General features: G+C 41.5%; 2 protein-coding genes across 6 annotated transcripts in view; one reads left to right on the forward strand and one right to left on the reverse strand.

The window, feature by feature from the left end:
- Positions 1–13740, reverse strand: part of PSME4 (proteasome activator subunit 4) — a 107508-nt gene extending 93768 nt beyond the window's left edge. For all 3 annotated transcript variants that reach the window (XR_011997945.1, XR_011997944.1, XM_025992782.2), the window contains exon 1: positions 13490–13740. Coding sequence is in view for 1 of the 3 variants with exons in the window: in XM_025992782.2 (XP_025848567.2) it covers positions 13490–13731 (242 nt within the window). In the remaining 2 variants the exon portion in view is untranslated. The remainder of the gene's footprint in view (positions 1–13489) is intronic.
- A 360-nt stretch (positions 13741–14100) lies between these two features.
- Positions 14101–16736, forward strand: part of ACYP2 (acylphosphatase 2) — a 247490-nt gene continuing 244854 nt past the window's right edge. For 2 of the 3 annotated variants that reach the window (XM_072742166.1, XM_072742167.1), the window contains exon 1: positions 14102–14421. The gene's annotated coding sequence lies outside the window, so the exon portion shown is untranslated. Of the gene's footprint in view, positions 14422–16736 lie in introns of all 3 variants that reach the window. The other variant, XM_072742163.1, reaches the window with a different exon arrangement.

The raw sequence follows: 16736 nt of genomic DNA on the forward strand, positions 1-16736 counted from the left end.
TGGTGAATGAAGCAAAACTGTTTCATTCATAGTATCAACTAAAAGATTCATTAGAAACTTCTCTAAAAGAGGACACCTGGGTGGGTCAGTCACTTAAGCTCCCACCTTTGGCTCAGGTCATGGTCTAGGGACTTGGGATCAAGCCCCACATCCTCCCTGCTCAGCAGGGGGCCTGCTTCTTCCTCTGCCCCTCCCTCCACTCAACGTCTCGCACAGGAGTGTGCCTGCTCTCTCAAATAGATAAATTCTTTAAAAGTAAAAAAAGAAGAAAATTTCTCTAAAAGAAATGTATAGGAATTACATTTTAAAACAATAAAACTAGAGCGCCTGGGTGGCTCAGTTGGTTAAGTGTCTGCCTTTGGCTCAGGTCATGATCCCAGTGTCCTGGCATCAAGCCACATTGGGCTCCTTGTTCAGCAGGGAGCCTCCTTCTCCCTCTCCCTGCTGCTTCCCATGCTTGTGCTCGCTTGCTCTCTCTGTCAAATAAATAAATAAAAATCTTTAAACAAAATAAAAATATTTCTAAAAAATAATAAAACAGTACTAAAATGTAAAATATCTGAATAAATGATGAGACAGAAAAAATTTTAAAACTTTAACTTCATACCTGATGGCTAGGGCTAAATGACATTTTTTTTTTTCTTTTTCATCATGAGAGACACAGAGAGAGGGGCAGAGAGACAGGCAGAGGGAGAAGCAGGTTCCCCACTGAGCAGGGAGCTCAATGCAGGACTCAATCCCAGGACCCTGGGATCACCACCTGAGCCTAAGGTAGACCTACCCCAGGGGCCCCTAAATGACAAGTATTTTAAAGCAAGTAAAATTACCATGACCAATAAAATACCTGAAAAGCTCTTCCCTCTAACCAGAAGAAAACAATAAAAGAACAAAACAAAAAACCCAACCTCCCTCCACACTTTACTGTCTTTTCCTTCTGTTCCTAAGATATCACCAAACTGAAAAAATAAAAAATATAAAAATGCAAAATGTGCCGAGAAAAGCTAAAGGATCACGAGTTAATCATTTTGACTTTATTCCAGGGCTAAGCCCTTCATTATAACACATGATATTAAAAATGCAGATACAGCTTCTCATTGCTAGGAATAGGGAATGAACACATAAAATGTAGGGTTTTCTCACAAATCCACCTCTCCTTCTTTTATCACTCAATTAGCCATGTTTTCAAAATGCATTTCTAGATGTGAGGAAACATGTACCGGAAAACTAACTATACAGAAGTAAGGGAGATAAGTGAAGTACTGTCAGAGTTTTAGGATTCTTTTTTTTTTTTAAACCAATGTTTCATCATAGATGAGTGACCACTGAACTGAATCTTCAAAGATTAGAAAGCCATCATCACTCTGAGTAAGCAACCCAGGGTCAAGAAGACCTGAGCGGGATCCCTGGGTGGCTCAGTGGTTTGGCGCCTGCCTTTGGCCCAGGGCACGATCCTGGAGTCCCGGGATCGAGTCCCACGTCGGGCTCCCGGCATGGAGCCTGCTTCTCCCTCTGCCTGTGTCTCTGCCTCTCTCTCTCCTCTCTGTGTATTCTCATGCATAAATAAATAAAATCTTAAAAAAAAAAAAAAAAAGAAGAAGAAGAAGACCTGAGCACGTGGGGAAAGAGTCAGGTGCAGGCAGAGAAGGAGACAGCTCTAGGGAGAGGAACAGAGCAAGAACAGCATAGTTCTGTGGCAGAGAGACACAACCAAGAGAATGTTCCTTATTCTCTCATTTCACTTCCACAGAGGTCAAGCTGAGGATCAAGAAAAGGGATGCACTATCACAAAAAAACAAATAACAATAAAGCATCAATTTCAAGTGTCTGCTGACAAGGAAGAAAGGCAAATTAGGTGTTATCTGAAGTGGAGAATATCTTCTGTTTCCATGCTCTAGATTGCTCTGCAACTGTCAACATTATAATCAGCTCTGAATAGCCGGAATATTTATTGATTTCAACACAGCAGCCAAGCCAGCAGGAGCAGCTCGGTTCTACAAGTTTGCAGAGAATTCAAAGTGCCCTACGTCAGTCCCTTGGGCAAGACATTTAATCTCTGTATTTGGAAAACCTGGGTTTTCTCACAAGGCTATGGTGATGAGAAATTGATTAATGCACAAGAAAGATTCTGATTTAACTGATCTGCAGTGGGGCCCCCGGTATCAGTTGTTTTTATGTTTCCCAGATATTTCACTACATCTGAGAACCACTGCATCTTAGCAGACTGAATGGAGTACAAGATATGGTTTGAAGTCTATTTAAATCATTAAAAATAAAATACTTATACCATCTGTTTCAATTAATATTTCTTTAGTTACGGGGATAAATATAGCTTAACACATTTGCTTACCATATATATTCTTGTGAATTATTTATTCAATCCTTAGAAGCCTATCTATCCTCTAAGGCATCCTATTTCATAAAGTCTTCCTTCATTCCCAACCAAAAGTGCTATCTCTGTCCTCTCTGTCCCTTAATAGCTTGTACCAAACTTGAGTTTTTTCCACATTCTATTTCTTACTAGATTTATACATATATACATTATTATATGTATATCCTATTTTATTTCTTTTAGATGACTGAAAGATAAGGGTAGCTGGGACCATTCCTCTATACAAATGTAACCCTCAACTCTAATCAAAGAATGAAATGAGATGGATGTTCTGAAAAATATTTTGACTGACCAAAACGTATATCTTGAGAGATACACGGTCTTATATAATTAAAAACAGTTCATGAGAGCCGATTCTATTTTTAAAAAGAAAAAAAAAAAAAAAACTCCTTCAAACTAACAATATTTTACCAAATTAAGCAAATTGGCTTTAAAACATTTGAGTAGGTTTCCAAAACACACTAAAAAACAGGTTTGTTATTTTTACCAAGTACAGTATTTCCTTTTTATTTTTATTAAAGATTTATTTAGGGATCCCTGGGTGGCGCAGCGGTTTGGCGCCTGCTTTTGGCCCAGGGCGCGATCCTGGAGACCCGGGATCGAATCCCACATCAGGCTCCCGGTGCATGGAGCCTGCTTCTCCCTCCGCCTGTGTCTCTGCCTCTCTCTCTCTCTGTGACTATCATAAATAAATAAAAAAAAATAAAAAAAAATTTTTTAAAGATTTATTTATTTATTTATTTATTTATTTATGATAGACACACACACACAGAGAGGCAGAGACACAGGAGGAGGGAGAAGCAGGCTCCATGCCAGGAGCCCGACGTGGGACTCGATCCCGGGACTCCAGGATCGTGCCCTGGGCCAAAGGCAGGCGCTAAACTGCTGAGCCACCCAGGGATCCCAGCCACCCAGGGATATATATATATATATTTTTTTAAATATATATTTTATTTATTCATAAGAGTCCGAGCAGTGGGGAGGGGTTGAGGGAGAAGCAGAACTCCCGCTGGGCAGGGAGCCTGACAAGGGGACCCTGGGATCATGACCTGAACTGAAGGCAGACACACCAACTGAGCCATTCAGGCACCCCCCAAGTTTAGTATTTCTGATGGAAGTCTCTAAACAGACAAGGAGAGCTGAAATAGACACTTCTCTTTATCCCCATCTATTATCACAGCCTAAATAATATTCACTGGAGCTTCAGCATATTGTATTTCAGAGTTATATTCTTTATGACTTATTAAAACTGATATGACAATTTCTGGAGTAACACAGACATTCACTATTAATACCTAATAATGATCCCTCTATTCTTTTCCCAGTTGCTTCTCTCTGGAGGCATGGATAAGGGGCATTTATTTATCTCTTGAAATGCTTTACTGAATGTCCCATAAGAGCCAGACATGGCAAAAGGGGATGGAAACATTAAAGTAACAAATGGTTCTGGAGCATACAGCCTAGAGGAAGACAGATAACTAATTATTTCAATATAATGCTCTGAATACAGACTTTAACATTTATATGGTCAATTTGTTCATATCTCTGTTCCCCGTTACATGGCTTTCTAAAAATTCCTGCTTACCTAACCAAATCCCACCTCACAGCTCAAGTGCAGTTCTTCCCCAGGTAGTCTTCTCAGACTATACAGCCCTGGAGTTTCCTTCCTCTGGGATGATTAAGAGCAAGCCCTGTGGTCATCAGACAAATCAGCTAACACATTACCTCACTATGTCTCATTTCTTCAAAGGTAAAACTGAGATAACAAACATACCTCCAATTCATAGGGTTGCTTGTGAAAATTAAATGAAATAATGAATGGAAAGTCATTAGCATAGTGCTGGCACATTTTGAGGCCTCAACATATGGTAGGCAAGTATCTATGCCACTCATTCAACAATCTATTAACTAATGCTCTCTTGTAAGATCCCTTGGTTTACTGATTTTTTAAGACCGTTTCAACTTCTCATTTTCACTCCTTATATCTTTATCTTTAGCTCAAGGCGCAGGTGTTGATTAGATGATCTGAATTATAGAAAGAAACCTGTAAAATCAGTAGCTTTCATGTTTTGGGGGCCACAACCCACAATTATAAATGCATAACCCAGTATATAAACATAAATAAAACTGAAATTAAGGTCATAAACATTCACCCTTATTACTTCTAAATTTACTCTAATAAACCCCCTCAAAACAAAACAAAACAAAAAAACTGATCAAGAACTAAACTGATTTCACAACCCTTTCGTCATAACCCACAAAGGAAAAATTCTCTATTAAGCCCTAATAAATGGGGGATCCCTGGGTGGCTCAGCGGTTTAGTACCTGCCTTTGGCTCAGGGTGTGGTCCTGGAGTCCCGGGATGAGTCCCACACTGGGCTCCCTGCGTGGAGCCTGCTTCTCCCTCTGCCTGTGTCTCTGCCTCCCTCTCTGTGTCTCTCATGAATGAATAAATAAAATCTTTTAAAAAAATAAAAGCCCTAATAAATGAACATATAGATGAAAAATTGTGAGACCATACAAACTACCAAAAGAAAAAAACCTCATATGATAAAGTTTTAAGATATCTATTTGGGGGGCCCCTCACAGAAGAATTCAGGCAGTGTTTAGAACCATCTTATATAAAGAAGGAAGAATAATAATGTCAATAAAATTATCTTATATACAGAATAATATCTAATAAATATAGATATAATAAAATTTTAAAATTGCAACTGAGAAAACACACACTTTGGACCTTTCTGATTACAAGACTCAGTCGGTTAAGCGTCTGCCTAAGCGTCTGCCTTCAGCTCAGGTCATGATCCTAGGGTCCTGGATCAATCCCTGTAGGGGTTCCCTGCTCCATGGGGAGCCTGCTTCTCCCTCTCCCTCTGCTCGCTGCTCCCCTTGCTTGTGTTCTCTTAGAAATAAAATCTTTTTTTTGAAAAAAGATATTTGTCTATTTGATTTTTAAAATATCACATTTTAGGGCAGCCCAGGTGCTCAGTGCCACCTTCAGCCCAGGGTTTGATACTGGGGACTGGGGATGGAGTTCCACGTCAGGCTCCCTGCATGGAGCCTGCTTCTCCCTCTGCCTGTGTCTCTGCCGTGTGTGTGTGTGTGTGTGTGTGTGTGTGTGTGTGTGTGTGTCTCATGAATAAATAAATAAAATCTTTTAAAAAAAATAACAGTTTTAAATCATTCCGGAATTTGTTAAATGATAAACTTTTTCCTGCCATACACAAAATAGGTACCACTATTTGGTATATGTTGACAGAAATTTGACAATATTTTATTTATTGTGATGTCTGGAAGTAACCCACCTTCCCTCAGAAAAGAAATGATCCCAACTAAACTCTTCAGGAATCTGCCCCAAATATAAACACTAATGCAAAAGACTGCATTCATAAAGTTTCTTATTCTAAAAACTTCTACTTCATCCTTGGCTTAAAAAATGATTTGTCAGAAAACAAGATGAAATACTCACACTTAAGAGCCCAATGATTAATTAACACATTTCTTTTAGAGTATCCAAAGGATATATCTTAGAAGATTAGAAAGGATTTTTAATAATTCTTATGCAATTTCCAATTTATTTGAAACACAGTATTCTCCAACCCATGTCACAGATGCAATGGTGTTTGTTAGTTTTTTCTTGGGAAGGGAAAAAGTCTTTACTGCATTTTGATTTCTTTTTAATTTTTAAAAATATTTTTTTTCTTTTTAAATAATCTCTATCCCCAATGTGGGGTTCAAACTCACAACCCTGAGATCCAGAATCACATGCTCTTCTGATTGGGCCAGCCAAGGTACCCCCTTGTTATATTTTTAAACTCTAAAATTTAGGATCTATTTATTCTGGAAAAAAAAAAAAAAAGCCAAACTAGCATAAAAAAGGTAATGATCACTACCAAAACTGTATGGTTCACCTATTCAAAAACTGTATTAAGCACACCCCAAATTATTTAGTACTAAATATTTAAGCATAACAATGATGAAAGATTTTTAAAGTCTCAAATTTACCAATGCAACCAATATAATCTGCTTTCTTCTCTAACTTCGCTAAACCACTCCCCCAGACTCCCACTTGTGATTATGAAACACACCATTCTCTTCTTTAACCAAAATGCTCCTTCCCTCTGTTTCTTTTACTAAATATATACTTTCTTTTGAATCCTGTATTAAGATAGATCTCATCCCATATTTGTTTTCTCCATTTTGACTGTAACAGTACCAATTTCTAAAATTCCATGTTTTAGTTTACAAAGAAGAAAAAAGGTAATTATAATATTGAGTACCAATGAATATATACACCACTGTAGTGAATGCTGGGAGAGGAAGAAAGGAGGTAAACAAGGAACACTGACCTCAAGAAGGCTCACAGTAAGAGGGAAGATTATATACAAACTCTACAAAAGCACGATTAAGAGAATGCACTAAAAGGGAAGAAATGCTGAGTGTAGGCCGAATATGGAAGTAGCCAACCTCAAAATTCCAAATGGGAATATTTATAGTATGTGCTGCTTTTAACATTCCAGTGGCCATGTCAATGAATATAAAGGTTTTTTGTTGTTGTTGTTTGCTTGCTGTTGCTTTTATTGCTCTGTTCTCAGCTTGCTATTCACACTGCATGAGTTCTTGATCTAATTTTCTACACAGGTTAGCGAGAAACACAGATTTGGATTTTGCATTGAAAAGGAAAGCAGTGAGAGAAGATTCACTAGATAGAAATAAACCTCATTGGACAGGAAAAGTTAACACTCAGGTTCCAAAATGAGAAAATGGGTTTAGAAGTTATGCCCTTACTTACTACTAAATAAACAAGCATCCCTTAAAAAAACAAGCAGCTACCTCCATTTTACTTCAGTCAAGAACATGTATTTCAAGGACAATTTTATTTTATAACACTGCAGTGAGACCACCTGGGAAAATTGTTTTTAAATGCTATATTCAGATTTCTGAAGAACAAGGGATGGTACTGTTTTACTAATTTTTCCCCCCTAAATGCCCTTCTCATTGTCTCCATTTAGGGGGCATTAAAACATACTGGTCAGAGTAAGTATTTTTTTTAAGTAATTAATACATTTAGAATTCGATTTTCCCTCTCCAAGTTTCATGATGCAGCTACACCTTGCCTACCCTATCCTTAAATAAAATGTGTGCTCAGACTAAAGAGCACACCGGAACTTCTCAAGAGGGCCGAAATCCTTCAGTAATATATCCCAAGGACCAAGAAGAGTGCCAGGACCACACAAAGCACTAGCAAAATAACTGGTTCAAAGACTCCTGCCGCTACTCCTTTGCATCCAACAATGTATTAACTAATAAGTACCTTTGTTTTTAGAACAGAATTCAAAAAAAAAAAATAATAAAAAAAATAAAAAAATAAAACAGAATTTAAGGAAGCCCTGGTTACCCTAGAACGGATTCTAGGTCTCCACAGTTGAGAGAGGGAGAAGAAAGATGCCATAAGACATAAATGTTCATTAATAAGCTGAATTTAAAATCATTATCCATGGGGTCTGTTTACGGTAAACCTTAGACAAAACAATGTAAATGGAAACTCAGAAGTAAAAGCACAAATTTTTAAGAACTCCATGACGTTGATCAAAGTGATGATGGATTACTGTTCATTTTCCTAAGTTTGAGAATGGCCATCAGTATTGACTTTTTTGGTTTAATTCCTTTTGCTTTGTAGATACATACTGGAAGCACTTACGAAATGAAGTAATATGCTTCAAAAAAATAGTTGGTGGGTGGGTGTGGAAGAAACATGACTGGCAAGGAGTTGATAATTGAAGATAGGTGATGGGTACACAGAGTTCACTATATTATTGTCTTTCTTTCTATATGTTTGATATTTTCCACAATAAAAAAGTTTATTTTGGGGATCCCTGGGTGGCGCAGCGGTTTGGCGCCTGCCTTTGGCCCAGGGCGCGATCCTGGAGACCTGGGATCGAATCCCACATCGGGCTCCCGGTGCATGGAGCCTGCTTCTTCCTCCGCCTGTGTCTCTGCCTCTCTCTCTCTCTGTGACTTTCATAAATAAAAAAATAAAAGCTTTAAAAAAAAAAAAAGTTTATTTTTTGTTGCTTTCTTAAAGCAAAACAAATAAAAAAGTATTCAAAAACTATTCAGATCACATATACTGATAAATGAGATTCTGGCAAAAACATCCAGGCTAACTAGAGAGGAGAAAAAAATTGACAAGGTGCTTTAAAAGAATGATTAAGAGAGGTTCTTCCAGACACTTGGCTGGCTCAGTCAGTAGAGGATGTCACTCTTAATTTCAGGGTCATGAGTTCAAGCCCCACATCAGGCAGGGAGCCTACTTAAAAAAAAAAAAAAAAAAATGAGTGAATGAAAGCAAGCAAACAAGGCAAGGAAGAAACTAAAAAGGTGTTTGAAAAATGGGAAGAGCCTCTCTATATATTTAAAGTATCTAAGTTTGAGATTGCAATGAAAAATTAAATGTGTGCATTTGTAGGTACAGGGGATACACAGGAACTCTTTTCTGCTCAATTTTGTTTTGAACATATAAAGCTGCTCTAAAAACTAAAGTTGGGGGATCCCTAGGTGGCGAAGTGGTTTAGCGCCTGCCTTTGGCCCAGGGCGCGATCCTGGAGACCCGGGATCGAATCCCACATCGGGCTCTCGGTGCATGGAGCCTGCTTCTCCCTATGCCTGTGTCTCTGCCTCTCTCTCTCTCTCTCTCTCTCTCTCTCTCTCACTGTGTGCCTATCATAAACAAATAAAAATTTTAAAAAAAATAAATAAAAATAAAAACTAAAGTTGGTTAACAAAAAAAAAAAAAAAAAGAAAGAAAAACGTGAAGGACATTTTACTGCACTGTTACACAACTCTGCCAGAAAAAATTCATGTCCCCAAAATAATTTTAATTCATTTATTTTGTTTTTTCTATGGAAAATCAACTTTCAAATCAATTCAACAAAGAAATTTTGGTTCCCATTTTGAGCATGGTCACGTAACAATTGCAAACTTTTCTACTACTTTCCCTAACTGGTTCTCACTGAAGAATCTGGTAATTTGTCAAGATTTTTACAAATAAAATGCACTTCTATTTATAGAGTACTTCACAATTTCAACACTTAAACATTAGATATCCTAAACAAGTACATTGTGTTAACAGCTGAGATTCAGTGGTTAGCATTTTCTACTTTCTCCCCCAATTCAAAGATGATACAATTTGGGTATTCCTGTGGTCAGATTATTACTTTCCACAAAAGAAGTTCAGTGTATTTGATAATTCATATCTTAACCAGACTTAAGTTTCCGGTGGTTATATAATCTAATTAAATATATCATGTGGTTTCAACTGGGATAATCCAATTCCTATCCAAGGAGGCTACATAATGTTCTTAATAATAATTAAACAAGGAAGTTATAGTTTAATTAGCAAGTGAAATGATTTGTCAATATAATAGTCATTTCATTATAATAAAACAGCACAGAATATAACATCTCATTATAACAAATAAGACATTTAAATCTGTTTCCTAATACAGCAAGTACACATCCTTCACTAAAACAAAAATTCTGTTAAAAAAAATGAAATATGAAAGAAAGGAATATGGATGGGGTAAACTTGTAGGAAAGGGTCGGCCATTCACTTGTTTTCCTTTCTCTAAACCAATTTAAAGGAACACAGAGAACTAGAAAGGCCCTTTGGGCCTAACTCAGTAATTTTTCAAACAGTATGTTTCAGAGCCCTTAAGCAGGCTTTAGGGGGTTCTACGATCAATGAAGCGTTGAGAAGAAAATCAGTGCAATCGTATCCTGCCCAAGGATCCCAATACTGTGTTTAAGATTTTGCTTTTATAAAACAGTTCACCGATAAGTTTTAAGTTTGAAAAGCTACTAGGAGTCTACACTCCTCCCACTTTCCGAAAGAGGACCCTAAAGCTAAGAGAGGTGAAACAAGACAAAGATGATAATAATGTTCATGGCAAAGCCAGGTATAGATCAACTGACGTCTTCAGACTAGACCTCACATGAAAGATACAGAGGGACAAGGGAGAAAACTAAGTTTAAGATTACCCTTCTTCAACTCTGTCATTCTCTACATGGGCCATAGCAGTTATCCACCAACACCTTTCAACTAAGAGTCCAGGAGCTATCTTTACTGCTGTTTTCCAAAGATCATTAGGTTTGTGCTTCTCTTCTCCAATTTGTTTCCCTGCTTCTTAAAAACAGTCCCTGTGATGGTATTGCCTCACACAATGTCTCTTTAACAGGTAGTACCAATACTTTAACTTGTCCATACAAGAGGGTTTGTATTTTACCAGAGGGCCAATTTTTAAAATACACAGAAATAACCTTTCTTCACAGAGATACCACGCTGACCCACAAGTTTCGAAACGGATTGAAACAGATTGGTAAGTACTTAGTGAGGTAAAAAGTAAAAAAAAAAAAAAAAGTGGGGGGGGGCGAGCAGGAGACTGTGATGCCCAGATTAGGGGTGTACACTTCTGGTATGCGATCTAGTCCCAGTGCCTCTGAACCGCATTTACACTCTGGTCCGCTTAAGGAATGTGCTTGATCTATGCAACTATTTCCAGTACTTTACAAGTTGCTCAAATAGTTCTAGCAGAAAGATACACACTAGCTTATTTGAGGCTCTACAGAATAAAAAATAAAATCATAAAATACCAGACCAGGAATGTTTCTCAGGATGATTTAGTCCAACCCCCTCATTTCTTTCACAAGAATACTGAAACACACACACACACACACACACACACACACACACACACACACGCCAAAAAAAAAAAAATACTGAAACACATAATTAAAGTAACCTTCCCACAGTCACAGAGCTACTGGTAAAAGTTGTCAGGTTTTGTTTCCCTTACTACTTTCCATTCTACTACAAGTACTAAATATGATCACTACTCAGGTAATTGACAGCTATCATCACATGTTTTGGCATCATTTAGACATAAACTTGTGCAACACACAAGCCTTATTGAAAAACAACAAGCACAACTATAAACAGGTCACCTCAACATGACTTCGGAGAAAAAAAATACATCCAAGATCACAACATGTCCCACCAGGTTCAAAATGTCTCCTAGTGTAATCCTGAGAATTAGTTTGCAGCATTAGCCACTGTTTCAAAATAACATTCTGACAGCACTTCTTGCTGGTTATTTAGACCTTAATGGTTTGGGGTTCATAGGCTAGTAAGTCTTATTAACTGCAATCTTGCCCTAAACAGCAAGGACTGTCTCCACTGTATTTTTAGCCATTTCTAGGTAAAAGCTACTTCTACCTAGTAAGTCAAAAATAACCAAACTCTAGATGCTAATTTGCCAAGCCTAGTAATATGTCAGAAAACAATGCTTAACTCTACCTGTGTAGATTCCAGATTCAGAAATCCAAACGAGATATGCATTTTCACACCGGTATACTTATACATTGTGCATCTAAAAGAAGCTGTGTCCCCCAAAATGGTTATTTTCTGGTAAATCTAGTAAGTGATTAAAATGGGGAATTACTGAGACTGACAAAATAACTTTATTTTTCCTATATGTAAGTAACACAAACACAGAGGAGGATCACTTGAAAAATCATCTGATTTTAATCACTTATCAAACATTCCTCTGTTCTGACTGAAAATGGTTCTTCTCCCTGTTGCATTTCTTCCTCCCCCAAGTCTCTTATGAATCCTAAATACACAAACTTCTTTATACTCTAATCAAGAGAGCTGTTAACCTTGACATTTTATTATGGTCACTCTTTTTGAAAAGGGCAAATTAAGTGCTTTACTTTTGCTTTTTAATTAAAAAGGTAATTATTCCCACCACCACCACCACCACAGCCAAGTGGAGATGAGAAATTTGTCAGAGGCTCCCTAATAACTGGCAGATAAGAATCATCCTGTGAGGAAATGTAGAGAAGACTATTGCATTACAAAACCCTGAGTCATCACCCAGTTCACTCAGCAGATTTGGGTAAACACAGGATAAGTGACTTAGGTCTTGTGTTTATCCATCCATAACCACATGCGTGAATGCGTGAACATACAATGTTACCAGATTTGGTGCACAGTCAACCAAACAAGATACAGCACAAGTTTCTTCAAAAATCCTTCTGACACTTTTAAGATGCTCATCTTGCTGGTACTTAAGACATAAATGGTCGGGGTTTATAAATAAACAAAGTCTCTAACCTTTCCTCCCAGGTTGTACTTTTATTTGCTTTCCCCCTAATTTCAATCGCACTATAGTCTGCAGGGTGTTTGTGCCATAAAAAAAAAAAAAAAAAAAAAGTTACAGCAATAAAAGAATAACGTAACAACTGAAACTGATGTAGGTCATCTATATTCATCTGAGCGACTCCAATTAACACAAGTCAGGTACTAGTAACGCCCTGGACAGTCTGACAGCTCTCTTCTCTATTTTCCTTAGGGTCGCACATTTCCAAAGGAAATGTCACAACCGGAGAAACACACACTTTCCCGAGGTTCTAAGGCTCAACATTCTCAGCATTAACGTCTAGTATACAGCCCAAGAAGGCAAGGCGCTAAGGGCTGATTTCAAGCCAATCTTTTCAGTCAAAAACACGAAGACCGAGCAGGCCCGAGAGAGCAGAACCTACACGGTCCCCACGGCCTCCTTGCCATTCAGAAAGTTACTAGACATGAATCGAGGGATATGAAGAGGCGGAGACCGTAGAGGAAGAGCTGGAGGAAGCACCGGGAGAAGTCGAGAGTCGCTCCCCCATAGATGAATCATCTCTGCACCTCCTCCTCCGTGAGCAAAGGTCCAAGAAGGACCCTTGGGGGGGGGGGGGGACCGCTCACCTCCTTCCCTGGGGGCGCGGTGCCCTCTGGCTCCCCGGGGCCCCGCAGGTCGGAGGACAACAACCCGGACCCTTGGGGAGGGCGTCGAGGGCTGCTGAGGACCAAGGAGGTCCCGCAGCAAAGTGGCAGGGAGAGGGCTGGAGGGACGCCCGGACTACTGCTCCGGGACCCCCGGCCGGAGTCCCACGCGGACAAAGAGCCGCCTCCGCCCCCGGACCCCCCGCCCCCGCCCGGCCGCCCTCCCAGGGCCTTTGCCCCCCTCCCCTCCCCCCCGCAGGCCCGAGCACACTTACGTGGAGAGTTTCCTGGTCCAGAAGAGGCCCCCGGGCCACAGCTCTTGGAGCTGCACGGCCCGGCCCAGGTTGCTTTTGATCTGGGCCAGCTGCAAGTCGGACTCGGCGTCCAGCCGCCCGGCGTAGGGCAGCAGCTTGTTGTAGACGATCTCCTTCTGCGGGACGAAGCTCCGCGGGGCCGGGCCGGGCCGCCCGCCGGGCTCCGGGGGGTCCCCGCCGCCCGCCAGCTCGGCCGGCTCCATGAGCCTAGGGACACCCCCCCCACCCCCTCCCACCCTAGCCCTCCCCGGCCCCCACCCCTCTCCGGGCTCCGCCTCCTCCGCGTCGTCGTCGCCCCGCGGCCGCCGGCGGCCCGTCGCCCTCGGCCCGACCGCTGGGCCCCCTCCCCTGGCCGGCGCGCTGCTGGCCCCCGCGCGATCCCGGTTCGTTGGCGGCGGCAGCGGCCGCTCCGCCCGCCCCGCACCGGCTCGGCTGGTGACGCTGCAGCAGCCGGGCCCGCAGGTTCCGGACGGGCCTCAAGTCACTTCCGGGGCGGGGCGACGGCGGCGGGGGCGGGGCGACGGCGGCGGGGCGGGGCGGGGCGACGCGACGGAGGCGACGACGGCGGCGACGGCGGCGGCGGCGGCGGCGGCGGGAGCGCAGCGGGCCCGGCTCGGAGCCCCCACCGCGGGCCGCACCCGCCGAGCGCGAGGCCGCCCCGCCGGAAACACGAGGCCGAATTCCAAGCTATTGTCCCTCCTCGCCGGGGTCGCGCGCTCCCTGCGGAGGTCGCGGCGCCTGCCTTCCGCCAGGCAGTGGGCCCGGGCCCCCACCCCAGGGGTGGAAGAACCTAGGTACTCTCTCCCCTCACTTGTTGCCTACAGACGTGCCTTACTCCGTCTCCCTTGAGCCCGCCTCTTTTCCGCTGTCCCTCGGGCCACAGAAGTGAATAGGTACTCATTCAACAAATATGAATTGAACTACTGTTTTGTGTGTCAGACGCTGCTCTTAGGCCCTGGGGGGTGGGGGGAGGGGGAAGAAGAGCACGTGGTTTCTGCCCTCCAGGGTTTTACAGTCAACTGGGCCTTGAGGGAATAGGCAATTGCAAGACAGTCCTCTAATTGCTGGATGAGCACCGGACGCCCTGGGAACACCTAAAGAGGAGTTAGGTCAAACTGGAGGGGGGGGGGGGGGGGTTGTCAAGCAGTTTTCTAGAAGATTCCTGGATGTGATTATCCATAAAGTTGAGGTTAAAAGGGGCTGAATGCGGAGTCGGTCAGGAAAAGGAGGAGGTTTATCTCCGCTGAGGGGACCATGCAAGCATGCCCTCTAGGAATTCAGAGAAATTCAGAAGGGCTGCAGGTTGCTTGCAAGAGAGGAGCGCAGGGGCGAAACCTAGGGAGAAATGCTAGGGAGTTTTCAGAGCTTTGAGCCTCAAAACAAGAAACTGAAGCACTTTAGGCAGAGGAGTGGCGTGATATACTTTACAATTTTCAAAGAATCACTCTGACTTTAGGTACTGCATAGATTAACTCAGACTCGGATTAGAAACTGGAAGACCCCTTAAGAAGCTGTGACATAATGATGGCCTGGATGTCCGCTGAAATGATTTGAGAACTACTGCCCAAAGAAGAATGGCCTGGGCTTGGTAGCTGATTGACTCTCAAGACTGAAACAATGGGAAAAGGCTGGACGATTGCAGATTTCTGGTTTGGGAAGTTGGAGAGATAATGAAAGTCCTTCACAGAAACAGATTTAGAGGCAGAAATGCCTAAAGGGTAGAAAAGTACTTTGATATATACATCAGGAGGCTGATGGAAACTGACATGCATTTATTAGCAGTATAGGTAGGCTTGGAGGGAATGAGAGAGAGACTGTTAAAAGGTAACTGAGGCATATTAAAAATGTTAAGAGTTTCTTGAGAAAAAGTCTCTTGGAATCAGGCAGGGCCAAACTGAAAGTGTTTAGGAGCTCCTACAGGAGCCTGGGGAAAGATTTATGTAGGGGTGTGGAGACAAAGGAAATTATTTGATTGCCATAGCTCAAAACCTAGTGCGCTGTTTGTGACTGGTTGTTCTTAGTGTTTAGGTTTCATAACCTTGAGGCATTGACACAGATTTCGGGCAAAGACATTAGAGCCACTTTAGTCTAATGGCCTTTATGTTCTTAACAGTATAAAAAGAATTGGGCCCTTCACCAAACTTTCAGGAGTAACCATATTTAAGGATGAATAGAGAAAGAGGAGAGAAACCACAAAGAGTACTCCCGAGAAGCATTCGGGGAAGTAGGAGTTCTAGCAAGGTGGGCATTCCTAAAGATGGAGTGTTTCAGATGGAGGAAGTAATCAATGTACCTAAAGTGGTTGACCAGTCAGTCAAATGAAGTGAGACCTGAGGAGTGTTTATTGGAGTTACTCATGCGACAGAAAACAGTTTCAGGGGAGTGTAGGAATGGAAACCAGATTACAATGACGATGGGAAAATAAATATCTAGAGACATAAAAAGTGGACAACCTTTTTTTAAAAGTTTGGGTGGGAAGAAAAAGAGAAATAAGAAGGTAGTTGGAATAAAAAGAAATATTTTAAGATGGGATATGTTTTCAATATTAATGAGAAGGAGCCAGTGGAAAAAGGTTGAAGATATGTGGGTGAGGATGACAGAGAGTGGGAGAGAATGTGGAGTCATTGGCCTCTAGCAATAAACCAGACTGTGCTTCCATTGTCATAGGAAGGCAGAGGAGGATAGGTGCAAAAGCAGAAAGGTTTGCAGATGTGGCTGGAGGTTGGAGGAGTTCTTTCTGGTAGTTTCTCTCTCTCTCTTTTGTGAAATAAGAGAATGAGAATGATGGGAGGAAGTGGGGCAAGGGAGGTTTAAGGAGATTGGGAAGGGTTAGAGTAGACTTAAAATTCCGAAAACTCATTGGAGAAACACAGTTACTTGTCAGTTAAGTCTGGAAGCATGAATTTAGTCTCATCTGCATGAACAGTGTAGTGATTTCCCCCCAGTAATGTTTAGTAGCCCAGGATTATATACTATGCAGTCTGGTATGATACAATGACAAAGGAATAAGGGTGTATGTTAGTGGTAGTGATGGTACTGGTGTTAGCTACCACTGTTGAGCACTTCTCTCAGCCAGTGCTTTACCTACAATATCTCCATGAATTTTCTTTTCTAAGTAGAGATCATTGGGTTGAGAATATTTAAAAGAGAGTGGTTAATGTCAACATTTTGGCTGAGGTCTAACTGAAGAGAGAAGGAGGTTAATAGA

Source organism: Vulpes vulpes, chromosome 16 (assembly GCF_048418805.1).
Source record: "Vulpes vulpes isolate BD-2025 chromosome 16, VulVul3, whole genome shotgun sequence".
Lineage (NCBI taxonomy): Eukaryota > Metazoa > Chordata > Mammalia > Carnivora > Canidae > Vulpes > Vulpes vulpes.